The 27,757-nt window shown below is 40.6% G+C and overlaps 1 protein-coding gene across 1 annotated transcript; it reads left to right on the top strand.

Annotated features, from left to right (window-relative positions):
• Positions 1-14,469: 14,469 nt before the first annotated feature.
• Positions 14,470-20,708, top strand: LOC115767149. The gene is made up of 3 exons (XM_030711319.1): positions 14,470-14,574; positions 20,132-20,303; positions 20,539-20,708. The coding sequence occupies exons 1-3, from the start codon at positions 14,470-14,472 to the stop codon at positions 20,706-20,708; spliced, it is 447 nt and encodes a 148-aa protein (XP_030567179.1).
• Positions 20,709-27,757: the final 7,049 nt, after the last annotated feature.

Here is a 27,757-nt window from a genome sequence, read left to right as displayed (position 1 = left end):
TGTGCCATCATTTCTCCTTGGGTCTGCATGATAGTCAAATGATGTTGGCATTTACTTTGCCTTTTTGCCAAATGTGTCCGCAATGCGCATAATAAAAACGAAAAGCGTGTAAAACACAAAAGCACAACAAAAATCAATTGGAAATTTTACTTTCGACGACACAAAAAAAACCACACAAAAATAAGAATGCTCTTGCCAGAAACTGCTCGACTAGCATATACCCTGTAAACAGATGTGCATGGCAGTTACATCCAAAAATATTTCAGTTGAAGATAGATACGAATGAAACAATATATTTATATTTATTTGGGCGAATGGGTTTGCCTTTTAATGGAGTTGTCAGCACTTGTGAAGCCTTATTATGCTTGACTGCAATATACCTCTAGTGAAAGATTATGATATAAACGTGGTATGAAAACAAGAAATAGTTGAGAGGCGGAAGATTCGACGAGGCGACCGCGACTGTGCCTGTACCAAAATCGAACTTGTAATACTCACATTTGTCGACTATTTGCGTGCTGTCATTAAACTATAATTAAATTTCTTTTCTTTTGATTTTCACCCTGCAACTTAAAAGTCATCCTCCATCTAGGCACACACCGCACACCACACACACACACACAGGCACACTCAAACACATCCATGCCGTGAAGGGTTTACCAAACTTCACGCCTGTCACGGCTCATGGAATTTTTATTTCTTTCAGCTTTGTTTTTTTGTTGAGCGACAGCAAAAATTTGAAATTTTTGTTTTTGGCCAAAGAGAATCATCTGATTTTTTGCACATAACAGAAGCTGGCAACATTTCAGTCGATCGATATGAACAGATGGAAATCGTAACAATATAAGTTTAAAGTAGGTAAAATAAACACATATACAGTCCACCAAAAAAAGATATTAAAGCTCTGCCAAGGCTTTATGTTTTAATACAGAGCAGAACTTTACAATTTATTTTTAAATTTCATTTAATATTTAAACAAAAAATGTAATGCTCTGTTTAAGTTCTTAAGCTTTTAAGCCTGGGCAGAGCTTTAAAATGTATTATTACGAAGCTTGGTCTAATATTTAAAAAGACTAAATAAAAAAGCGTTGCCTAGGCTTAATGTCTTTAAGCCTTAACACCTAGGCAGAGCTTTAAGCATTTTATTTAAAACTTAGGCTAATACTTAAAAAAAAATATTAAAGCTCTCCACAGTCTTAAAGCTCTCGAACTCAACTGATTTTTATAAGGTTTAACATTTTAGTCTAGTTAAATTGCAAAATCAAAAGCTTCCGTTTAATCTTAGAGGAATTAATGTCAAACTAAGGGTTAATTGGAATATGAAGGAGAGAAAAAAACTAAAAGTGCGCCGCCAAGTTATTTGGAATTGTGGGACTTGTGGCAAGTGAAATGCGTGGGCATTTTGGCAGCTGCTACATTTGGGAGGCAAGCTCTAATGAATTTATGAGCTGTCGCTGCGGCAAGGCCTGGCTTTGAGCAGCAGCCGCCCAAAGGCAATTGGCCATGGCAATGAAGATGGGGCGACCCACCCAGCGACTGGGCAGTCGGCAGCTGCCTTGGCCATATGAAGACTACAGCTGGAAACGTTGGCAAACGTTTGAATGCCTCTTTGTGTTGTGCGCGCTGCGGTTCGGGTTTGTTGTTTGTTGTTTTTGTTTTTTGGTTCGGCTTGGGGTTCGGTTCTGGTGCATGTCAGGCGACTTTCAGGCCAACTGCTACTTACGACTGCCAACTGGCCATAATATGTAATTTCAATGATTTGCATACAAAACACTTTTCACCAAACCAAACACAACAGCAACAGCAACAGCAACAAAGCAGAGGCTGCAGCTGGAGCTAAAGCAGAAGCTGAAGCTAGAGCTGGCTACAGCGGCAGCAGGCATAGAATTGGCATGGACAAACAAACACGTTAAATACTTCCGCGTTCGTTGCATTCTATATGCTTGCCGGGCGGGGTGGATTGTGGCTGCCCGTTGCTGTTCCCCATCTGCGCAATGTTCACAGTTTTGTCTCGTTTTCATAAGCTCGAAATATTCATATTTGTCACGAAGCCGTGAACGCTGCACGAAGATTTCCTGGCCAAGAATTGAGGCCAACTAATGGCTGCGGCTGGGGCTGCCTTTGCCTTTGCCTGTGCGCTGCGTGGATTCTGCGAAACCGAAAATTATAATAACCAGTTTGAGGTTCTTTTATATAATTTTTGTAACTTGGTTTTTTTTTTTGGCAAGCCGGCCAATGACCCAGCACTTAAAAGGGCCAAAATGCGGGCTGGCCACATGGATTACGCAGAATATCGTGAGGAGCCCGAAAAGGGAGCGTGCAGCAAGGTCGGCAGCAGCAGGAGGAGGAGAAGGCGTAGGGGGCGTGTTGTTCTCTGTCCGGGTCTGGCGGCGAAAGTTTTTCGGTTTTTCGGGGCCGAAAACAAAAAGAAGCTGAGGAGCCAGAGGGAGGTAGAAAAAAGTCCATTTAGATTTAATGAGATATTGAGCCCAAGTCAAGTCGCGTCCGGCGTGGCCTTTCCTTTGGCACAGTAGCATATGAAAACTGCAATAAAGCAAATGCTTGACGCTTGTGGCCTATAACGAATGAACAGCAGCAGAAGCAGCAGTCGCAGTCGCAGTAGCAGTAGCTAGCAGCAGTCGCAGTCGCAGTCGCAGCAGCTACACAAATGTATTTTTTTAAACAAAAATTCCAAAAGCAAATCCATTTTGTTCCGACTTTCATTTTGGAGCAGCAGCACACACACACACACACACACACGCGCACACACACCTAGAGCAGACAAAAAGTGAGCCACAGTTGGCGGCAATCGCCGCACAGTTTGAAGACAATTGTATAAATGAAAGTTTAAGATCTCCATGGACTGTCTGTTATGTGTTTGTGGGGCAGGGCAAACGTGTGCGCCCCTCTATGATATGAGCTAACGGTGGCTCTGCTGCCACCGCCTGTGGCAGCGACGACAGGTTGTACACATTGCCTGCACTTGACCATGCCTCCACATACCCCCTCCACACACCTTCCTGCTCTCCCGGCCCAGACGCGGCACGTGTTGGCCGCCAATGAACAACAGAAAAGCAGCAGCAGCAGCAGAAAAAATACAATTTTCAATTGTTTAGCAGCTGCTGCGGCGCATTTCTCCATTGCAGGCGACTTTGATTTCGATTTACTTTTGCTTTTCATTGTTAATAGTGCGATGAGGCGGCGGTGGAGTGGGCGGTGGAGTGGGCACCTGGCTACCATATTGAGCATTTTGTTGTGTCTGTTAAGACTTTATTAACAATTTTATGGTTTTTAACGCAATTTGCTTTGTAGCCGCCCATTAAGTGCAGGCAGCATGGGCGGGGCACGAGATCTGATCTGAGAAGTTGCCGCCAAAACTAGCTATAAAGGGAATCAATAACTGCTAACTTTATAGGGTATATTTCCCTCTAGTCTGGTAATCATAATTTGGAAAACTTCACTTGCAACTGTGAAAATTTGATGGATACTTGTATAAAACTTGTAGTTTGTCAATCTGCTTCCGATTCATTTTCAAAGATCTTTGCGTAAATTCAATGCTTCAAGTATAGACATGCATGCATGTGCATTTATTTGTATGCATGCATGTATCTGTGCATGCATGTCTGCATACTTGTTTAAGCATGTATGCAGATTTTATTAAACTGCTGCAAAATAAGTCGATTTTTGTGAATGAAAGTAATATTCGTAGTGAGGAGACGGGGACTGCAACGATGCAGGAAGAGAAGCTGCAGCAAGAGGAGGAGGAGTAGGAAACGGCTTAATAGGAGGAGTAGCATGAAAAGGTCCTTCTATGCGATTCTCAAGAATTCAAGTAAGCCCTGCAGTTTTGCATGCATTTTTAGTAAGTGACGAGTTTAACAAGTGTGCTGGTGATCAACTAAAATTAAGTTTGATGAGTATTTTTGTATGACATGGGTCTAAATTACCCCATTCGTCTAACACGGTCAAAAACAACGAATTTTCACGAGATTTGGATTTTTCTTCATGGTTTTGCCCCTACTTTAATTTGGCATTTAAATCTGGCAACACATTTTTTGGTCGAAATTCATGTCAAAATGTGGACCCCTAAAAATGGATATCGACATGGGTCGAAATTTCCCCCTTCCATAACTCGGCCAAAATTCAACCGATTTTCACGAGATTTGGATTTTTCTTCATGGTTTTGCCCCTACTTTAATTTGGCATTTAAATCTGGCAACACATTTTTTGGTCCAAATCCATGTCAAAATGTGGCCCCCTAAAAATGGATATCGACATGGGTCGAAATTTCCCATTGTCATAACTCGGCCAAAATTCAACCGATTTTCGCGAGATTTGGATTTTTCTTCATGGTTTTGCCCCTACTTTAATTTGGCATTTAAATCTGGCAACACATTTTTTGGTCGAAATTCATGTCAAAATGTGGACCCCTAAAAATGGATATCGACATGGGTCGAAATTTCCCCCTTCCATAACTCGGCCAAAATTCAACCGATTTTCACGAGATTTGGATTTTTCTTCATGGTTTTGCCCCTACTTTAATTTGGCATTTAAATCTGGCAACACATTTTTTGGTCGAAATTCATGTCAAAATGTGGCCCCCTAAAAATGGATATCGACATGGGTCGAAATTTCCCATTGTCATACCTCGGCCAAAATTCAACCGATTTTCGCGAGATTTGGATTTTTCTTTATTGTTTTCCCCCTACTTTAATTTGGCATTTAAATCTGGCAACACATTTTTTGGTCGAAATTCATGTCAAAATGTGGACCCCTAAAAATGGATATCGACATGGGTCGAAATTTCCCCCTTCCATAACTCGGCCAAAATTCAACCGATTTTCACGAGATTTGGATTTTTCTTCATGGTTTTCCCCCTACTTTAATTTGGCATTTAAATCTGGCAACACATTTTTTGGTCGAAATTCATGTCAAAATGTGGACCCCTAAAAATGGATATCGACATGGGTCGAAATTTCCCCCTTCCATAACTCGGCCAAAATTCAACCGATTTTCACGAGATTTGGATTTTTCTTCATGGTTTTGCCCCTACTTTAATTTGGCATTTAAATCTGGCAGCACATTTTTTGGTCGAAATTCATGTCAAAATGTGGACCCCTAAAAAGGGATATCGACATGGGTCGAAATTTCCCCCTTCCATAACTCGGCCAAAATTCAACCGATTTTCACCAGATTTGGATTTTTCTTCATGGTTTTGCCCCTACTTTAATTTGGCATTTAAATCTGGCAACAGATTTTTTGGTCGAAATTCATGTCAAAATGTGGACCCCTAAAAATGGATATCGACATGGGTCGAAATTTCCCATTGTCATACCTCGGCCAAAATTCAACCGATTTTCGCGAGATTTGGATTTTTCTTTATTGTTTTCCCCCTACTTTAATTTGGCATTTAAATCTGGCAACACATTTTTTGGTCGAAATTCATGTCAAAATGTGGACCCCTAAAAATGGATATCGACATGGGTCGAAATTTCCCCCTTCCATAACTCGGCCAAAATTCAACCGATTTTCACCAGATTTGGATTTTTCTTCATGGTTTTGCCCCTACTTTAATTTGGCATTTAAATCTGGCAACACATTTTTTGGTCGAAATTCATGTCAAAATGTGGACCCCTAAAAATGGATATCGACATGGGTCGAAATTTCCCCCTTCCATAACTCGGCCAAAATTCAACCGATTTTCACCAGATTTGGATTTTTCTTCATGGTTTTGCCCCTACTTTAATTTGGCATTTAAATCTGGCAACAGATTTTTTGGTCGAAATTCATGTCAAAATGTGGACCCCTAAAAATGGATATCGACATGGGTCGAAATTTCCCCCTTCCATAACTCGGCCAAAATTCAACCGATTTTCACGAGATTTGGATTTTTCTTCATGGTTTTGCCCCTACTTTAATTTGGCATTTAAATCTGGCAACACATTTTTTGGTCCAAATCCATGTCAAAATGTGGCCCCCTAAAAATGGATATCGACATGGGTCGAAATTTCCCATTGTCATAACTCGGCCAAAATTCAACCGATTTTCACGAGATTTGGATTTTTCTTCATGGTTTTGCCCCTACTTTAATTTGGCATTTAAATCAGGCAACACATTTTTTGGTCGAAATTCATGTCAAAATGTGGACCCCTAAAAATGGATATCGTCATGGGTCGAAATTTCCCCCTTCCATAACTCGGCCAAAATTCAACCGATTTTCACGAGATTTGGATTTTTCTTCATGGTTTTGCCCCTACTTTAATTTGGCATTTAAATCTGGCAACACATTTTTTGGTCCAAATCCATGTCAAAATGTGGCCCCCTAAAAATGGATATCGACATGGGTCGAAATTTCCCATTGTCATAACTCGGCCAAAATTCAACCGATTTTCACGAGATTTGGATTTTTCTTCATGGTTTTGCCCCTACTTTAATTTGGCATTTAAATCAGGCAACACATTTTTTGGTCGAAATTCATGTCAAAATGTGGACCCCTAAAAATGGATATCGACATGGGTCGAAATTTCCCCCTTCCATAACTCGGCCAAAATTCAACCGATTTTCACGAGATTTGGATTTTTCTTCATGGTTTTGCTCCTACTTTAATTTGGCATTTAAATCTGGCAACACATTTTTTGGTCCAAATCCATGTCAAAATGTGGACCCCTAAAAATGGATATCGACATGGGTCGAAATTTCCCCCTTCCATAACTCGGCCAAAATTCAACCGATTTTCACCAGATTTGGATTTTTCTTCATGGTTTTGCCCCTACTTTAATTTGGCATTTAAATCTGGCAACAGATTTTTTGGTCGAAATTCATGTCAAAATGTGGACCCCTAAAAATGGATATCGACATGGGTCGAAATTTCCCCCTTCCATAACTCGGCCAAAATTCAACCGATTTTCACGAGATTTGGATTTTTCTTCATGGTTTTGCCCCTACTTTAATTTGGCATTTAAATCTGGCAACACATTTTTTGGTCCAAATCCATGTCAAAATGTGGCCCCCTAAAAATGGATATCGACATGGGTCGAAATTTCCCATTGTCATAACTCGGCCAAAATTCAACCGATTTTCACGAGATTTGGATTTTTCTTCATGGTTTTGCCCCTACTTTAATTTGGCATTTAAATCAGGCAACACATTTTTTGGTCGAAATTCATGTCAAAATGTGGACCCCTAAAAATGGATATCGACATGGGTCGAAATTTCCCCCTTCCATAACTCGGCCAAAATTCAACCGATTTTCACGAGATTTGGATTTTTCTTCATGGTTTTGCCCCTACTTTAATTTGGCATTTAAATCTGGCAACAGATTTTTTGGTCGAAATTCATGTCAAAATGTGGACCCCTAAAAATGGATATCGACATGGGTCGAAATTTCCCCCTTCCATAACTCGGCCAAAATTCAACCGATTTTCACCAGATTTGGATTTTTCTTCATGGTTTTGCCCCTACTTTAATTTGGCATTTAAATCTGGCAACAGATTTTTTGGTCGAAATTCATGTCAAAATGTGGACCCCTAAAAATGGATATCGACATGGGTCGAAATTTCCCCCTTCCATAACTCGGCCAAAATTCAACCGATTTTCACGAGATTTGGATTTTTCTTCATGGTTTTGCCCCTACTTTAATTTGGCACTTAAATCTGGCAACACATTTTTTGGTCCAAATCCATGTCAAAATGTGGCCCCCTAAAAATGGATATCGACATGGGTCGAAATTTCCCATTGTCATAACTCGGCCAAAATTCAACCGATTTTCACGAGATTTGTATTTTTCTTCATGGTTTTGCCCCTACTTTAATTTGGCATTTAAATCAGGCAACACATTTTTTGGTCGAAATTCATGTCAAAATGTGGACCCCTAAAAATGGATATCGACATGGGTCGAAATTTCCCATTGTCATAACTCGGCCAAAATTCTACCGATTTTCACGAGATTTGGATTTTTCTTCATGGTTTTGCCCCTACTTTAATTTGGCATTTAAATCAGGCAACACATTTTTTGGTCGAAATTCATGTCAAAATGTGGACCCCTAAAAATGGATATCGACATGGGTCGAAATTTCCCCCTTCCATAACTCGGCCAAAATTCAACCGATTTTCACCAGATTTGGATTTTTCTTCATGGTTTTGCCCCTACTTTAATTTGGCATTTAAATCTGGCAACAGATTTTTTGGTCGAAATTCATGTCAAAATGTGGACCCCTAAAAATGGATATCGACATGGGTCGAAATTTCCCCCTTCCATAACTCGGCCAAAATTCAACCGATTTTCACGAGATTTGGATTTTTCTTCATGGTTTTGCCCCTACTTTAATTTGGCATTTAAATCTGGCAACACATTTTTTGGTCCAAATCCATGTCAAAATGTGGCCCCCTAAAAATGGATATCGACATGGGTCGAAATTTCCCATTGTCATAACTCGGCCAAAATTCTACCGATTTTCACGAGATTTGGATTTTTCTTCATGGTTTTGCCCCTACTTTAATTTGGCATTTAAATCAGGCAACACATTTTTTGGTCGAAATTCATGTCAAAATGTGGACCCCTAAAAATGGATATCGACATGGGTCGAAATTTCCCCCTTCCATAACTCGGCCAAAATTCAACCGATTTTCACGAGATTTGGATTTTTCTTCATGGTTTTGCCCCTACTTTAATTTGGCATTTAAATCTGGCAATAGATTTTTTGGTCGAAATTCATGTCAAAATGTGGACCCCTAAAAATGGATATCGACATGGGTCGAAATTTCCCCCTTCCATAACTCGGCCAAAATTCAACCGATTTTCGCGAGATTTGGATTTTTCTTCATGGTTTTGCTTTTATTTTTTTTGTTTTTATAGCTATGTGCAAGGACTATCTCTCTTATACTAATAGATGACAATATCATGATGCGTGGCATTGCGAATTATTGGTGAGTACATATTTACATATTCATTTGCATATAAGTACGAATACATGTTAAGGCAATTCAGACCTGGGCGAGCACAGGTTTCTCCCTAGAGGATATTTATTTAAAAGCAATTTTATTTGATAGCATATTTCAATTAAAGTTCTCAATGTAAAGCGCTCTGGTCTTACGCTAACGAGGGTGAATAATCGCCATTAACATGATGATTACTTGATTAATGAACCATGTTATTGATAAAGTCCGCCTACAAATTTAAATTTGGAAGTGGTTACAAATCATGAATATGCTTTAGTTATGCTTAATTATTTTGCATACGTATTCACAGTTCCCTCAACCCGGCATATTATAAAACTCAAGATCATTTCCCCCATTTTTTAAGCTGTGGCACAATCAAGTTTACGTCTTACGCCTTCCGGTGCTCAGTATAAATCTTCAAATTAAGTTCAGTCTTGTTGTTGTGTTATACGAAAAATTTAACCAAAATCGAAGCAATTTTTTTTTTTTAAGCAAGTTCGGAGAAAGAAAACGGAATCAGAAAAGATCAACGCTTTCAAGTGCCCACTTGGCTCAATATAAAAAAAAAAGAAGATCTTTACGCTTCTTGTGCGAAGGCGATTGCTTTATGTATGTGCGCGGGTAGTTCAAGAAGTTTCGGTTGCGTGGGCTGAAATTTATATATTAATATACTCTAATTTTATATAAAATGAAGTTGGTGATATGTTAAATATAAATTAATGTACTTCGACTTCTTACATTTACAGCTTTTCTTTATAGCATAAAATACTTTTCTTTATTGCCTTTTAAGAACAACTGTGACCACCCATTTGCCCAGTTAAATCCCGACCAAATCAACTGTTTCTCCGCCAATTTCTTGGGTCAGACGCTTCTCGAAACGAACGCAAATGCGAAAATTACACCCCAAGCGACCAATTTAAAGCCATTAAATTATAATTTTAAATTTTAAAGAGCCTATAGAAACTGAACGGACTGACTGCCCAAGACAGAAGACACCCAAACGCATTATTCAATTAGCGCGAATGCTTTGTTTATTTTCGAAGTAGAATCGTTTCACGTTTTTTTTTTTCAGGCAGAGCTTAGTTAACAGCACGCAGTTGAAGCGATTGCTCAACACTGGCAGAAGGAAACGAAAAAAAAAACGTTTAACTTTGCACGAAAAGCGGAAAACTAAGAAATAAATAAAGTAGGTTTGAGTAGTAGGTGTATCTTCTAAGTTATGTGTGTGTGTGTGTGTGTAGGCTACATTTATCTGCTTTAATCTGCGCTTGCAACTGTCCCCAACTGACACTCATAATTAAAGAAACAAATAAAGCACACCGCATAGCAGACAACAACAACAACAACAACAGCAACAACGACAGCAGCAAAAGCAGCCTCCGCAGTCGCTGCGTCCATATTAACATAGTGCAAGAGAATAAAAACAACAACAACAACAAAGGCAGCGGCAGCAGCAGCGGCAGAGACAACGTCGACGACGACGACGACGACGGCACTTGTCGTGTCTGCGTCTGCGCAGCGTCGACGTCGTCCACTTCGCAGACTTTACAAAGCTTTCAGCTGCGGCTGCGTCAGCGCCAGCAACTGCTGCTGCTGCTGCTGCCTTGACTTTGACTCTTTGCCTTGGCCTGTTGGCAAGCCGAAGCTTTTAAGCTGGCTTCGCTGTCGCTGCCGGCGTCGCTGCTGCTGCCGCCGTTGGTAACTTCTTCGTGTCTGCAAACGGCTGCTGTCTTAGTTCTTAAGTCCGTCGTTGGCGTGCTCCTCTTCAGTTCGTTGCTGACCAACGTAACGTGCGGACGTGCCAAGCTCGCCTCCAAAGAAAGAAGAAAGAGAAAAATTGAAAGAAACATACAAAAAAAAATACAGCAAAACGAGACAGCGTGTTTCAGTGTGTGCAGTTGTTGCTTTCGTCTACAACAAACACCAAAAATTATATACAAATTTAACATTTAATGGTAAAAATTACAAAAATATATAACATAAAAATCAGTGCGCGACGCGTGTGCAAAAAAAAAACAAACTTGACAAATATTCCAAAAAAAACTAAAAAAAAGAAGAAAATTTAAAAATTAAAAATAATAATAATAATTAGGTCTAATGTGTTGTTGATCCTGCGACCCAAACAATATTCTTCCGCCACGGCCAAAAGTTGTTTAAGAATTTCCTCAACTCGCCCGTGCTGTTGTTGTTGTTTTATTTTTTACGGTCTCGATCTGCTAGAACGTCGCTTCAATGGGTTTTTTTTTGTGTGTGTTTGGGGCTGTGGCGGCGTTGATTTTGTTCATGTCCAGCCACTGGCGTCCGGCAAGGAGCAGGGGCTCAGGGGACGAGGGCTGCAGTTGTTTTGCGCTGTGTCCATGTCCGAGGCGCGGCTAGCGGCGACTGTAATTTCTGTCTTGCGCATTCTAAACACACACACACACACACTCGAAAAAGCAAACAAACAAACAAACAAACATGGAACGCAGTCAAGTGAAGACAGCGCAAGTTGAAGGCGCGGCCCAGGGGCTAGCGGGCGGGCGGTCGGTCAGGCAGATGAAGACACTCCTGCCACGGCTAGTTTGGGAGCAGATGCAGATGCAGCAGCAGCAGCAGCCGTGCCACATGTGTTAGCATGCGCGCTCGCTCTAGCACGCTGCGTCGCCATATTGGGCGCATAACGGTGCAAAAATCGCGCTGCTTTTTGCTTGCCACAGCTTCTGTGACTCTCCGAGCGTGTGTCTATCTGTGTGTGTGTGTGTGTGTGTGTGTGCTGCTTTTTATGCTGCCAAGTTTATGTCCATGGCCGCTGCATTGATGACGACCCAGCGACCGATAGACCAACCGACACCGACGACCAAAGTGCGATCAAGCGAAAACCGCAAATAAAAAATGCAAGAAAAAAAAACTGCAAAAAAAAAATATATATCGAAATAAAAAATGAGCAAGAAAAATGCATTCGCGAGCTGCATTCACATTTGCAACTCCATTTGCAGTTTTGCGGTTGTGCAGACAAACACACACACACACACACACACGGGCGCTGATCGATTGTGCGTGTCGCGGCGGACACATAAATTCTGCCAGCTGACACTTGGCTGCCGACACAGGCTTAATCCTGGCACGGCTCCTGCAACTCTGACTGGGTCAGCTGCGGCAATCAATCTCGCTGCCGGCGCGGCTGCAGCTGAGCTGATTGAATGGGGCAGCATTGGCTGCGCCTTGACGAGCGCTTAACGCCCCTGCACTTGCACTTTGACCGCAATGCAAATAATCATCATTTGCAGGACTTGCTGAAAATAAACCGCTAGCAGCAACAGCAACGTGACTACACTGAGCGAAATTTGTGCTAGAGTTGAGCATCTGTATGTAACCAGAGTCTGGTTATTGATAGAAAGATCTTGAAGGCAAACTTTGATCATATGAACTATTTATGTTGCTCTAGAGCTTAGAACGTTATAGTATATTAGCATGATGCTTGAGGTTTTCGGGCTTATCAAGATTGCAGCTTTCTAACCAAAAAATAAAACAACAAACATTTAAATATTTTATTTCTAATATGAACTAAAGACTCTTTTGTTGCTTAATAATCAAGAACCTTTACGGATATATTTCATAAACGGGACTCAGCTTTGGCCTAGCTGCTAGTTCTCTTAATTTTCTTTTAGTTTCAATATTATATATTCTCGACTTGACAAACAGTTAAATATAATACAAAAATTATATTTTTAAAAAATTTCAGTTAATGCAGGCATCCTTTTTACGTAACTTTCCTAACTTCTCTAGTTGTCACAAACACATATATTCACGTCAAATTTAAATTCTTTTGTGTGCAACCCCACAAAATATAGGATTATATTCACCAAAAATCATAAATATATATATACATAAAGAAGTGATTTTTTATTAAATAATAAGGTTTACTAAATTAACTTCTTCTATATTTATATGCATACTTCTTCTAAATATAAAATAACTTCTGCGATTTCATAATTATAGAAGTTCAGAAAAAGCCTACACAAATAGTTCTAAATACTGCTGAGATATATATAAATATTTACAAAAAAGTTAGTTATGTTATTTAGCTAGAGGAATATGTGTTGAAATACTTAAGCATGTACGAATATAAGCCAAGAATATCTTCTAGAAAAACTATCTAAAGAAGATAAAAAAAATATAGAGAAAACTTGTGAAGAAAACGATTATTCTAAGTATTTCGGAATCAAGATTGTATATTTTTCACATATTTAAAAATTGTTCTATATTCAAAGTACTTTGAAGATTCACTTGCTCAGATCGTAATAGTTTTCCAATACGATTTCTGATTGCACAAAAATTCTTAAATTTTCAAAGAACTTTAAAGCTTCAGTTGCTTAGGCACAAAAAAACAAATGTTCAATACGTTTTCTCATTGTGCATAGCGCAATAATTTCCAAGAGCATTATTGGTCAATAGGTTATGGCTGCGCAGCATCCACAGTTTCCGTGTGTTTGTTGTGCCTGTCCATGTGTGTGTGTGTGTGTGTGTCCCGCTGTAAGGCATTAGCATAGACTGCAGTTTAATGGGCCACACAGACAACGTTGAATGTCCGATGCTCACTAATTTTTATGTGCACAGCTTGCGGCTGTTGCCGCTGCTCCAAGTTTCAGCCCACTTTAAACGGAACTTCAAGTCGGGCAACGCCTTTAAGTTTTTAAGAGGTTTTTATTAAGTTATAAAAACGACAACAACAACAACAACAAGAGCAGCTAAGATCTGGCTGAGAATCAGCCCAAATACAAACAAAATTGAATGCCGCATAACGGTTATGGAGCTGACAACGTTGTCGTCACATTCCCAAGCGCACATTGCAATAAAATTGGATTTTATAACTAAAAGAAAAAAACCCAAAAATCCAACAGCAACAACAGCAACAAAAGAGTTCTATTAGCAGTGAGAGGCAAAAAGACAAAGGTCGTCACAGCAAGTGAAAATAGCGACACAAAAAAAAACCGAAGAAAACGAAAAAAAAAAAGTAGGAAACAAAAACAATTATAGGCAGCCAGGTGTTAATTTCAAGTTCGTTGCCTAAGTCTTTTGTTTTTCCTCTACGTTTTTTTTTTTCGTAAGTGGAGCGCACTGGCTGCGCCCATTGAATGCGAATGAGGGGCGTGCGAGCCGGCCGGCAAAACGCCATAAAAAAAAAAGAATCCAAAATGAAACACATTCACATATATGTTTTTATTATTTTATTATTATTATTATTTTTAATTTAGTTTTATTTTTTTTGGAAAGCGCATTTTTCGCTTTGGTTTGCTTTTTTACACGCATTCAATGTTTCGTTTGGCTTCGTTTCGTTTCGTTTCATTTCCGTTTTGACCCCGTCAAGTTCAAAGGTTGTGCCTGCAGCAGACATACACACGCAAATAAATAAACAAACAAACAAAAAAGACAACAACAACAACAGCTAGTTGCATTTGACAACAAACACATAGCTGGAAGATTCTTCTTGGAAGCGAGCGCTCTGTGAGAGCAACAACAACAACAACAACAACAGCAGCAGCAACAACAACAATGACAGCGACAGCGACGCCGACGTCGACGTCGGCTGCGTCGAGAAAGCAACCTGCAAATAACGCGTTGCTCAGCGAAGCTTTTACGGTTAAGCGGCTTTTAGCGGTAAGTCTACACGAACAAAGCTACAAACACAAATACACACACACACATATGCATGCACATACATTGGCATTGCGCCAGTGTTGACAAACATTTTGCAAATCCCATTGATCAGCGCAAACGAGGTTGCCACAATATTTAATTTTGTACATTTTTTTTAAGTTTGTTAGTCGGGGGCGTTGCCAATGCGAACTGCTCCACAAACGCCAAACTCCAATTATTGTCAACCGTTGCCATTGTTCGCCTAAGCATTGCCAGCATTAAGATATATGCGATACTTAGACATATATATGCATGTATATACATGTATTTATTTTGTATATGTATATATATTTGTTTGTGCTTTTTGAACATTTTTGGCGTGGGTTGGGCATTTACTTTAACTTGACTTTGACTTTGATCGTGGGCCGTTGGCCAAGTTTTTCATACAGCTCGCTAAGTGACTGTCTCTCTGTGTGTTTGTGTGTGTGTGTGTGTGTGTGCGTGTTTGAGTGTGTGAAAGAGCTGTGAAGTCGGCCATTGGGTCAAACTGTGTCTGATAGATGGCTAGGCGTCGATGATGATGTTCTTCTGCCTCTGCCTCTACCTCTTCCTCTACCTCTTCCTCTGCCTCTTCCAGCTCCATGGCTGTTCTTATTGTTATTGCCCGCTCGGCAGGGAGTCGTCACTTGAGCGCTGAATAATGTAGGCAAATTAATCTAATAAAAACGGTGGGAGTTACACTTTTTATTTGGGCTTAGTCTTGGGAACTTGACGCTTCATGCTCTAGTGGGCTTCTGTCTGATCGTCGTTAGATCGCGATGCCTGGCACGCAACAGCTTTGAATTATTAAAGTCATAAATGTTGATGAAACTTTCTGAGCACAAGAAGTTTGCATTAAATAAATATAGGCTGAGTAGAGGAAATTATTATAAAGTAACTTTTCAATCTGAAAGATTTTTTTTTAAGAAATCGAATAGGAAACTTTATTTAACTAACAAAATCGTTTAAAAAGAAGGCGAAATATGCATAGTCAGATTGGATCGTTCTTGAAGACATTTTCTATATATTACAACAAAATAATGATATGCATGCATACATATAAATATACATAACATTTTATTATTTTATAAATCAATATATAAACTTTTTTGAATTTCTTTATGATTTATTAAGTTTTCCTTTATATTTCGTTGCCCACATTTCAAGTATTCTCCTATAAACACATATATAAATCCAAAATTGCAGCTAAATTTGAACCAGCGACCTTTCTTTGGCTCAAACACTGCCGTCCTGCCACAACGACTAGAATAATTTTCAGCCTTAGCTAACTTTAATCAACTGCAATTTTTAATCATTGTGCAATTCTTTTAGTTTACCAGCACTGGAAAAGTTTCCATACATTTTCCACACACATTTTTCCGCCAGCGCCAAAACGCAAGCGTAACAAATTATTTATCTCCATTTCGTTGTTTGTTTTGTTCTTATCTCTTTCTCTCTCTCTCTCTCTCTGGTTCTCTGGCGGCCTGTTTCGGCCAGCTTGCAGCCGCTTCACCTGCATTGCAACCGCAGCCCTGCCTCCCCTCCCCTCAGTTCGGGCAGCTGTGCTGCGGCCAAAGGTCAGCAGACAGGCTGGCGCCCGACGATCATTAAACAACAACAAAAAAAGAACCATATACGAAAAGAACTAAAAAAAAATGTACGAAAGTAATTTGTAAAACACGAAAAATGATTTGCTTTTTTCCACTCTGTTTTTCTTGTGCGTGTGTGTGTGTATGTGTGTGTGGTTCTTCTGCTTGGTCCTGTTGCAGTTCTTTTACGATGCTGCGCGTAAATTACGAGTGCCGCCTGGACCTGGGCGTTCGGGCCACTTCTTCATTAGCGCAACGGGCATTGTAAAAATTGCAAAGTTGCCGTAAACAAAATATAAATCAACCGCGACAGCGCCCCCCTGCCCCTTGCCCCACAACCAGTTCGTGCTGATGAATGATGTGCGTGCTGAAGATGTATTACAGCTTGCCACTTGCAAATCAACATGAGGACACACACACACACGCACACTTGGCTGGCAATTATTTGGCTAAGCAGGCAGGTGCAAATATTTCATACATTTTGTCTTTTTTGGGGCTATTTAGACGCAGCTTTTGGTGCCACTTGAAAGTTGCCTGCCACCAAGACAACAAAAGCGTCTGGCAATGAAAGTAACTTGCTCGCTTAATGGGTCAACCTGCCACACAGAGACGCAGAGTGAAAGAGCGAGGGAGAGGGAGGGAGGGCAGGCAGGTTGTGTAGAAGCAGAGTCGTTCATATGATGGCCACTCTAATGGGCCAACAACAATGATCACATTCTCTGCTCGTGCTTAAAAGCCACTCGAAAGCATAATTAAACAATTTTTTATTGACTTTTTCTTCTTCATCTTTTTTTCTCTTTATATATACATAGAGATATATTGATGCTGTGTATTGAGAATGGCACTGAGACTCTGTCTCTTTCGATAGTTTGGGCCTGTTGCCTGTTTCCATTCTTTTCAACTCGAATACCAATTGCTGCTGCCGTTGCTGCTGCTGCTGCTGTTGAGTGTTTTGTTATGAGCCCACGTTTAGTTTTGCGGCGACAACAACAACAACAACAGCAGCAACAAAAATCCAATTGGAAATAAGTAGAAATTGTGGTTGTTAAGTGATTGTGGCAAAAGTGCCTGGCTCCCAATTCTAACTGTAAACATATGCATATTCATGTTTTTCTAGGAAAAAAATTGCATTTGAAATTACATAAGTGTGACCGGCATATAATAGATTTAATATTAGCTCATTTATGGTTTTTTGTGCAGGCTTTAATCCAGCAAATCTTAAGTTAACTGAAAAGCTGCACTAACAAAAATTGTCGAATATTTCGTGCCTAAATCAGATTAGGTTGAGTTTGGTTTAATCCACAAAATCTTCATTTAATCGAGAGTCTGCGTTGAAGAAAATTCGTATATCTGGTGCCTAAATCCCAGCTTCATTTATTTTTATTTTTTTTAAAGCTGACTTAAAACTTCTTTAATTTAGCAAATCTTAAGTTAATTGTGCACATGCAAAAAAAATATTGAATATTTCGAACCCGAATTGCAGCTTAGCCTAAGTTCGATAAATAAATCATTTTTAAATAGAATTTTTAATATAAACCCACTTCCAGTCTATGCTTAACTCGAGTAGAAAAAATCTGAGCTTTCGGGCGTTATGGCCTTTTTTAATTCTCCTTTTTACATGTTAAATTATTTGAATTAAAATAATATTTTTCTGGAAATTCATTTTATAAAATAAAATTTTAAGTGTTCTTCCTTTTTATTAATTAAATATTAATTCATGTTAATTTGTAGAACACTTTTTCCTAGGATTTTTTTTCCAAAACTAAATCTTGAGTATAAAATTGACAACCGTCTTCTTAAATATTGCTAAAATAATCAAGCACTTATTTGACAAGTTCGATTAAGATTTCCTGAAAAACCAAAAAGTTTTTTTTTTACAATAATTCTGGGTACAGCAAACAGGTTATCTTTATATATCTATATCTGAAGAGGGTAATTTGCCCAGATATATGAAGAAAACTGCGGAACAACAGAAACTGAACACAAATGTATGTGTCCTACAGCGTTACATATTTGATTGCAAACACCATAATACCCGCTGCATAGGGTATAAAAATATCTCTGTAATCAACATAAACATCAAATTTATTGGCATAAACAAAAAGTGCGCAACTTGCGTCATTTGCCATGAAACTGCATTCAGGTTCGACTTCTTTTTCCAACTGTAAACTTACATCTCAACAACAACAACGGGCAGAACTTGGCTTGCGTGCTTTTGTTGGCAATTGGAATTCTTATTGGTATAGAGTTTGAGCCGGCGACCTGTCGCCCCCCCCCCTTTCCCCCCCTTTCCCCCACCGTTTCGGTAGATATCTATTTCAATTTAATGCTGTCATTGAATTTTATGCCTCAGCAAATTCAAGTTGCAAATTAAAATACATAATTACACAAATCAGACGGCGCAGTAAGGTTTTGTTTTTTTTTTCGGTATATTATCTAGTCAGACTATGCAAATAGATGAAGTTACCTAACTTTTGCTGAGGTAACAAGCGAGTAGTGGGGCGAGGGGAGGGAGGTTTTATCTAGCAGCTAGTTGGCATAATTAATGGCGTGTGGCGCTTAACACGAGTGCATTGTACTCTGTGCCATAAACAGATACACAGACAAGGTTCTAGCCGAAAAGATACAAAGCTGTAGAACTGTATCTTGTGTTTTGTCGAGTACCCTTTGTGTTTAATTATAGAGACAGACAGAGAGAGAGAGAGAGGCAGAGAGGGGTAGAGAGGGCTAGAGGGAGAGCGAGCCCAAAAGGGGCCCGTTTTCAGATCTGCAGTCTCGGGTCTGAGAGCTGGGCGTGTGTTGTGTTCAGGCAACTGTTAATTTTGTTTTACAACCTGAGCTTGTATCTCTATAGCATCTATAACGTGTTCGTCTACTTATCTGGCTAACTGTCAGTTACAAACGCTCGTAACACACCTCACACACCTGTCTCTGCCTGAGTGTGTGTGTGTGCAGCTCTTCATTCATAAAAAAAAAGGCAGCTGCCTCTCGTATTGTATCTTTTATTTTTGTATCTCGTGCGATTTTCGACTACACAAATTAATTATATGTGCTAGCTGTTGCTGTTGCTTTTGCTGTTGTTTATGGCCAAGACTTTTGGCTAACGGCAGTTTCGTGTGCTCAAACAATTAGCTGGCCGCTGCGCAAATGCCCGCCAGTGTTGGTAAATTCTCCGCGCTTTGCATGAGCTGTTCAAATTTTGCGCTTGGCTGCCAATTAAATTGTTGATTAACCATAATTCTTATATCATCTGCATTTGCTGCAATTATGTAAGATCTGTGAATTCAATCTTGGCCACGAGGCCAACAGACTCAGCCTCAGCTTGAGTCCAGCACAGAGCTCAAGTTCATATGGACTGTAAATGTGCCAGTGCATATAATTGTTGTAGATGAGGTTTTATGCACATAATGCGGCAATTTAGATAGCTTCAGAAAGGGGCTGAATGTAAGTTCTGGAAACAATTAGATAATTGTGGAGCTAAAAGTGCTGGCAACTATTAGATTATTGTGGATATAATAGCTGCCAGAACTTACATTATGCTCCTTCTTAAGCTTGGCATTTAGACTAAGATACTTAGGCTTAGAAACTTGGCCTTCGATACAAGAAAATGTACCAAAAACTCTTCATCAAAGTACGACTTTTATGAGGGTATTATAATTTTGTCGTGAAATGTGTAACGCATAGAAGGAGACATCTCTTGTTTCGCATATAAATATAAAATCCTCACAAAATAAAGTTAACTGATTAAATGACTTCTCTAAACCACAAGCAGACTTTGCTTGCCCTGAAACCTTAACTAGTTGAGAATTGCAAGCTTCAAGCAGCCTAAAAAGCACAGCATGCTTTGAAGCAGTCCATTTTCTGTCTATCGCATTCGATTTAAATGAAGCTTATGCACAACTTCTTTAGCTTAATATTAATATTTTTCATATTTGGTTTTCGTTTTGCAGATCCTTGTATTATTCACACTGCTGCACAGAGCTCAGGCCTTGGAGCTGGGCGACAAGTGCCAGCATGACATGGACTGCACAGATTTCATCAAGGGCAGCAGCTGCTCGGCGCTGGGCTACTGCGAGTGTGCGCCCTACTTTGTCCAATTGGACACCAAGCGCTGTTTGTCATGTAAGTCTTCGCCCAACTAGGCAAAGTCAATCTTTGAGTAACCCCCATTCGCAGCCGACAAAACAACGCATACCACGTTTTTCTTTTTTTTTTTTACCATACCTTTTTTATTGGAAGTGTTGTCGTTGTTTGGCCAGCAAATAGAGGTGGCCAAGATGTTTGCTTATATGCAGAACCGTTAGCCCGCCCCCTCACACACTCACCTCCCCTCTCTCTCTGTCTCTTCACATTGCAGCACAACTATTGGGCGGCGATTGCCAGCTGAGCGAGCAGTGCTCCATGAAGGTGGCGAACAGCAGCTGCCTGGACGGTGCCTGCCGCTGCGTCGAGGGATTCTTGCAATTCCGCAAGCACACATGTCTGGGACGTAAGTATCAGACAACTGTTGACCAATTGTGGCCCTAATTGCATGGAATTTTTCATAATTACAATTACATTAATAATATCATTCAACTCTTTGGTGTTTGGCAAATTGCAATAAATGCTCAATAATAAGATGAAAACAAGACTGGAACTTTGATTGCTTATCATATTTGTAGGGCCAACACGCAAAGCTTAGTTCTTAAGAGTCACTTTTTAGTAATTGCATTTCCAACTGGAATCTGTATTTCGTTTTTTACGTTTTACTCGATCTGCTTAAGCATGTCTCATTTCATTCATTTCCGTTGATTGTTTGCCGTTCGTTAACACTTCTATAACAATTTTCCTTTCTGTTGCCGCCACTTGACACAAACAATTAACAACATGGCCATAACAACAACAGCTACACAACAATAACATGCGACAACAAACACACAACAACAACAACAATTGCTACTCATGGGCTAACAAGACAATCGTGTCACTAATTATACGCATAATTGGTTAATTTTCCAAGAACCTCATAACGAAGCATAAGCCGCCAGAAAACTCGGCTCAAACGAAAAAAAAAACGTTAAATGAACACTTGAAATATATGTAAATCTTGAGTTTCGTTTCGAATTCTTGAGCGCGTCTTCAAGAGCTGTTGAGATTTCAAGTTTATCGGAAGAAGTGATTAACATATTAATTGTTGCTTAGCTTGGTGAAATTTTCGGGATTATCATAATATTATGATCAGCTCATTTTTAGATGGCATTATCAGATTAGAATGTTGAATGAATTGCTTCATGTTAGATAGAAAATGGGAATTATATTGGCAAAATGTTAAAAATGTGCACTATCTACAAGCGAAGCCTGATCTATAATTGCATTTCAGATACAAAAACTTATTAAAATTTATATTTTTGCATTTTTCTGGAATGCATTTGATTAACAATGTCTAGCTTCATTAACAGATTGCATTCTGATTAAAGTCCCATATAAGCTACCAGAAGTTGTAACTAGAACAGAAGGCACAAAAAGAGATTTTAATGAAATTAACAATAATTGGCAGATCAAAGTATACTAATATGTTTTTAAGTTAGTTATAATTAAAATAAGTGAAGCTATAACTGTTTCCAACAACAAGATTAGATGGAAATCGAAAAAAACGAGCAGCAATCAATTTCTGTTCCATAAAGTTCGCGTGCAATCGTAATCCAGGCTCAATAATAATCAGATATAGGTTATAGTATTATAATGCAGAAAATTTCAACTTTACATACGTCTGCGCTCCACATCATCATAACTCGAGGCTCTTAAGAAGCCTTGCTTTAAGCGATATTCATCACCATTCAGAATTATTCATCAGCCTACTTTATTTTTTAAAAACATCACAAATTGACTTTTGCTTAAAGCACATTTCCGCCAAAATAACAGTCCATTCTAAATAAACAACAGCTAGACTCTCGAGCTAATAAGAATTATTCAAATTAGATCAACAAGTGTGATTCAGGCATTAGCCAAATGCCAGCTCAGCCCAGACAAAGAGCAAAGACCTATTCATGCGAGATGGTCTGGTGTGATCTGGCCATTAGTTTAATGCGCGTTCCATTAGTTGTTTGTTTTAACGTACAGAGATCGGCTGCTATGCGAGCTGCTCCGATTGGGATCAATGCTTGGGCTCGCATTTCCCGCCGTGTTGGCACATTGGCGCCTAATGGCGTTAATCTGATTAGAATGCTCCGTCGAGCGGAGAACGGCGAGCGGAACGCGTCAGCTGGCCGACTTGCGGTACATTTGTTTGCCCTGCCGCTTAGCAGGCACGACAAAGACCTCGACTGGGACTGGGACTGAGACGGGGGTCTGGGTCTGACAGCGAACTATAACAGCAGTCGGAGCAGTAGTTCGTGTCTTTGCCATTCACCTGTTGCATTTGAATGCTGCGACTGCGGTTGGCGACATAATTATACAGCATTTAAATGCAGTCAATGCAAATGCTGACGCCCAGTGGGCGTGCCACAGCAGCTGGCAACTGGCAACTGGCAACTGGCTTTAATATTTAATTAAAATAATTTTAATGACATGTGGTCAGGTCGACTGCAGCTAGATCTGCTGCTGCCAGTTGCATGCCATTTATGAGATACTTTCACCAAAAAAAAAAACCCCCAACAACAATAAAGAAAGCAAAATGCACAGCCAAGTGAGGAGCAGAACCTTTCACCAGGCACTTAAATCTGGCCAGGTCCTGTGACAGCAGCCTCTGCTTTTCTCGATTTCTATCTGCATCTCTCCCTCTCTCTCTCTCTCTCTGCCTCGCTGTGCGACAGTTTTACATGCCTAATTGCCTGACTGTAGCTGCTTTTGTAATTAAATTGCACTGATTATGTGAAAAGAAAGCCAGCGACACGGCCACAGGCCAAAGAAAGTCCAATTAGCGTAGCAGCCAGCTCCAGAACTCCGGCTCCGACTGCAGCTGGAGCCAAGAATTCGCTGCAACTGCAACTACAGCTGGAGTTGACAAACTTGGCGGGGCCAACGTTCACTCGAGTCGCTGCGCTTCGGTCTGCCCCTCTTGGGTCAAGTTGAGCAAGTGCTGTGCCAGATTTGGAGCTGTGCAGGCTTTCGCTGTTGTCGCCAGGCCAGGCCACTTGTTCCAGTTTCCCATGCACCTTAACCCAACCAAAGCTCAAGCCCAAGCCCATTTCGGGATTTCGTGTGTCTTTTAACGAACCAAACCAGCTACCAGCTACCAGCTACTAGCTACCAGCTCCCAACTGCAGCTCGAGCGCTCTTTATGAGTTATGCACACATATGACAATGTGCACCCCTCTGGCCGGCCCGTCCAGCTCCAACGTAGGAAAAAGTATGCCAGCTCGGGCAAATAGTGCACAGATATATCCAGACGGTAAACAACACAGTACCTCGCCATGACGAAGACGTAAACGTAGCCGAAGACAAGCAACAAAAAAAAAAACGGAGCTCGAGAAATTTTGAGATTGAGATCTCACAGCGTTGATTTGCATACAAAAGTTGCAGCAAAAGTGAAGCCAATGTTGATGATAATGAATCACTTGACCGGCATCGCTCAAATAACTGCACTTCTTCTCGTTTCTCTGATTTTCTTTCATTTTATTAAAGCCAAAAACAAGATGATATCTAAACGATACGAAAGACGACAAATTTGTGGATCTGGCAAGTGTTAAGCGTTGCCAGATACTTTTTAGGGTAACTGTTGTCCAGTGTTGTTACACTGCGCAAAATCAACGTCTGGCAAAAAAAAGGAGCTTTCAAATATGGGTTAATAAATTTACAAGGATTGGGTGCCAAGCTATTATATCTTGTAGTTGAGTCCCACTCAAAAGTTTTTAGTTTCTGGCGTAAAATAAATTGAAATATTCTAGGCTCGTTTTGTCTAAAACCGGTTTGCAGCACAGTTTAAAAGTACTTTAAGCGCTGCCAGCTTATTAAATAGAACAGAAGTGAACAATGTTAGCCAACACTGGCAGCGCAACCAGTTCCATGTCATCCACTTTCGGTAATTCCATGAAATGAGTCAACAATATTAATATATTCAAAAAATTAAAAAAAAAATCTTCTCCTTTAGTCAATGAAATTTTCGATTAATGGCAAATTTACAACATAACTTAAAATCGGCTCATTATGCAAATTCTTTTTCATTCAAACACAAAAGCTAACAACAAAAATCCTCTCACTTTTCTGAACACAAATTAAAGTCTTTAGCTTCGATTTAAATACGCAAATTTAGTTGGTCAGCGTAAAACACTTTCCATCGAAAAAAAATTCCATTCCATTTCGTTTGACCGCTTTTGGTCTCAAAAAAAAAAGAAAAATAATAATCATAATAAGAAGAAATAAAAACCATATAAAAAAAAAAGCCGACAATAGTACAACTGTGTTAATTTGCGCTTTGGGGGAAATGACATTTGAGTGACCATTTGGACAAATTGCGCCAGAAGCTAAATTGCATGCAAATTATGTGGAACAGTTTCGTAGCCAGAGCCAGAGCCAGAGTCGGGACCAGAGACCAGTTTCTAGTTCCACTCAGTTGCCCCCACTTCCGCAAACAATAACTGAAGAAATGCCATAACAATAAAAAGCAGCAAAAAATAGAAGAAACAAAAACTATATGAAAAGCATAGAAAAGAAAATGCATAATTGTGGGCCACACGGAGAAAGAGGTGACGGAAAGATTGGCAAACGCACTTGACAAACAACTCCAGAGCCCCAACTCCAAACGAAACCGAATACCAAATGCAAATGTCTGCAATTAATTAGAAATAGTGTTTCGGAAGCCGTAGTTTTTTTTTCTCCTTTGCTTTCTTATGGCCAATTCGCAATGAAAGTTGGCAGCGAAAATTAACATAAATTGAGTTATTAAAGCCGCAGGAATGCCACGCAATTGGCCGCCAAATGTGGCTGCTGCAAGCACCAAAAGAGAAGTCACTGGTTCTAACTGACGCCTCAAATTGACTTCCTGCCTTGAGGTTCGGCTCGGTTCGGTTCCACGACCAAGTCTAGGCAGGAAAATTGATAAAATGTTCATTTACAACTCAACATAAAATTCTGATCTGAACGTGAAGTGAAGTGGTTTATTTTGAAAGAAAATACGGTTCGCTTGGTTTTCGGTTCGGCTGTTTTCCATATTAAATTATTAATTTGAATTCCGGCTACGAACCGGTTCATTTCATTTGGCTTGACACAGTTTCTGTGCAAATGAAATTTATGCTGATTTTGATGAAATGAATTGTTGTTGCTCTTATGATGATGAGCAGTAGCGGTAGCTCTGCCGCAACTGCAACGGCAAACGGCAAGCTGCATGCGGCAGCATCAGCTGCGATTCGAGGCGAAACACATTTTCACACGCGCCGCCGGTGGCAGCCGTAATCGAAGTGGGTTACCAGATGCAGTCGTGCCGCATTCGCATGCAACCTGTCACACCGGTGCGCCAGTCTCTGCAGAGGGAGGGCGAGGGGGGACTGCTAAGTGGCCATGGCATTGCCCCAGCTTATCGATCAGTGCACAGAGGCGTCGTCATAGTCGCCCGTGTGGGCTGCCATTGTTGGCCACAGCCTGGGCGCCTATAAAAGTGAAAGACCTATGGTCTATGGCACTGGCTGCTCGCTCGGCTCGGCTCCATATATTGGTGTCAAACTGCAGCGAGACACGTTGGGAGCCGGGCCAAAGTCAGAGTCAGAGACAGAGTCAGATGCTGCAGCTTTGAATTTGAGTTGGGAGCAAAGCGTCAGCGTTCGTTAAGTATACGCCATGTAGTATGCGCCTTTTAAGTGCATAGGCCAACCGGTTCCACCAAATGGCAGGCTGCAAATGCTGCAAATACCTTTGTGAAAAGCCGACAACGTTTGACTCTTTGTCAGCTGCCTGCCCCCTGCCAGAAAGGAAAATAACCCACACTCCAAGCTCAAAATGCAAGCTCCCGCGGGAAATTCGTGGCGAGTTATGTTCTTTTTCCTATTTTTTTTCGGGGGAAGCAAAAATGCTGGCGCTGCGCCGTAGTAACTATTACTTGTCACAGTCACAAGTACTTAACCGTTATCAAGAAGTACTTGTCACGTGCTCTACGTACACTGTGACTTTACGGCAGTCACGCTTTTTGATAGCTTCATTACATGCACTGCCGTACTTCAATCGGCCACATATTTATTTATGATAGTCACTCGCACTCGAAATACTCAACGATCCACAGTTTAAGCAGCATTTCTTAGCCAGTCGGACGTTTAATTTATCCGCATGTTAAGTGAAATAACAGCTTCATGATAACATCGAGCCTCACTTAACAAATAAATACATTTCGCGTAATAACTGCTTGGCAATTGGGAATGGAAGCATAGCGTTGCCACCTTGCAAATGCAGTGCTGCCAACTGTAGCTTCAAAAGAAAAACAGCTGAATAAAATGAAAGTAGCTAAAAATAGCTAAAAATGGGTAATAAACAGATTCTTGGAAATACCAAAATTTCAGCTATTTCCTTACTGACGCTCTCTGAAAACCGCCGAATTTGGCTGGAAAAAGGCTGAATATCCAACACTTATGTCAATCAGTTTTTTATCACTGTTCCAATTTCAACTTGTAAATGTTAACGCAATGAAGCTGAGCAAAAGTGCCAAATTTGTTCCTCTTGGTAAATTTATCCTCCTATCAGCTGCCTTAAACCTTACAATGAGCATGCGAAAATGGCCTTAACTTGTGCTACTGTCGAAAATTGTACTGTCTTAAATGCTTGGCACATAATCATGAATAAACTCCACCCATGGACCAGCATCTGCACCTGATAGGCCAAAATCTCGACTGGTTTAGTCACAGCTATTTACAAGTTAGAGTCACAGTTTTGCAATCACAGCTGCGGTGACTGCCTCAGCTCAACGGCTTACCATGGCAATGAAAATTGGGGCGCCTCGCTGGCTCTGGCTGGCAGCTAACTGCATTCTCTGAGCCCGTCTGAGCTCAGCTTGGCTGAGGCAATGCGCAACCAGACGCAGCCCTAAGGGCAATGCTGAGTGTTGTGTGCAGGTGCAGTTGCAGTTGCTGTTGCTGCCAGTTGTGGCTGCCAGTTGCAGTCGCTTTGGCGAACTGCCACGCCAAAAGCCAAAGCGAAACAAGTGAAAACAAGTTGAGCGCCTGCAGCAGGCCCGGAAAGTGGGTCAGAGCCACAGAGAGCAGTCGGAAGAGTTGCTGCTGGGAGTCGCTAAGCAGCTAGCTGAGATTCAGGCAGGCCAGTTATGCGCAGTAGCCGGACCGCACCATATCGGGCGGGCGGGCGCTTAGGCTGTGGAATGTGCCGCGCATGATGAGCAGGGTGCACATGGGCCATGGGGGGAAATGGCAACTGTGTAGAGAATGGCAACTAGGAGGGGGAGGGGATGGGAGAGCGGGTTGGGGCTGAGCCATGGGCGACGTCATCAGCGATGCGTCGTTGTTGATGCAGTTGACGGTTATTAGGCATGTCGAAGGCGGGCTAATGCCTTCCAGATTGTTGCCATAATACGCGTTGTTGTCGGTTGTTGTTCTGTTCACATTGCTGTTGCTGTTCTGGTTGATTATGATGATGGGTTTTTAATATGCATTTGGTGGCTG

The sequence above is a fragment of the Drosophila novamexicana genome, unplaced genomic scaffold, assembly GCF_003285875.2.
Source record: "Drosophila novamexicana strain 15010-1031.04,08,12 unplaced genomic scaffold, DnovRS2.1 tig00001340-arrow-arrow-pilon, whole genome shotgun sequence".
Taxonomy (NCBI): Eukaryota; Metazoa; Arthropoda; class Insecta; order Diptera; family Drosophilidae; genus Drosophila; species Drosophila novamexicana.
This window is presented reverse-complemented; position numbering and strand designations above follow the sequence as displayed.

Coding starts and splice junctions, on each gene's coding strand:
- LOC115767149 (XM_030711319.1), top strand. CDS start 14,470: ATGACAGCGACAGCGACGCCGACGTCGACGTCGGCTGCGTCGAGAAAG. Junction 14,575..20,131: donor CGGTTAAGCGGCTTTTAGCG/GTAAGTCTACAC, acceptor TTCGTTTTGCAG/ATCCTTGTATTATTCACACT. Junction 20,304..20,538: donor CACCAAGCGCTGTTTGTCAT/GTAAGTCTTCGC, acceptor TTCACATTGCAG/CACAACTATTGGGCGGCGAT.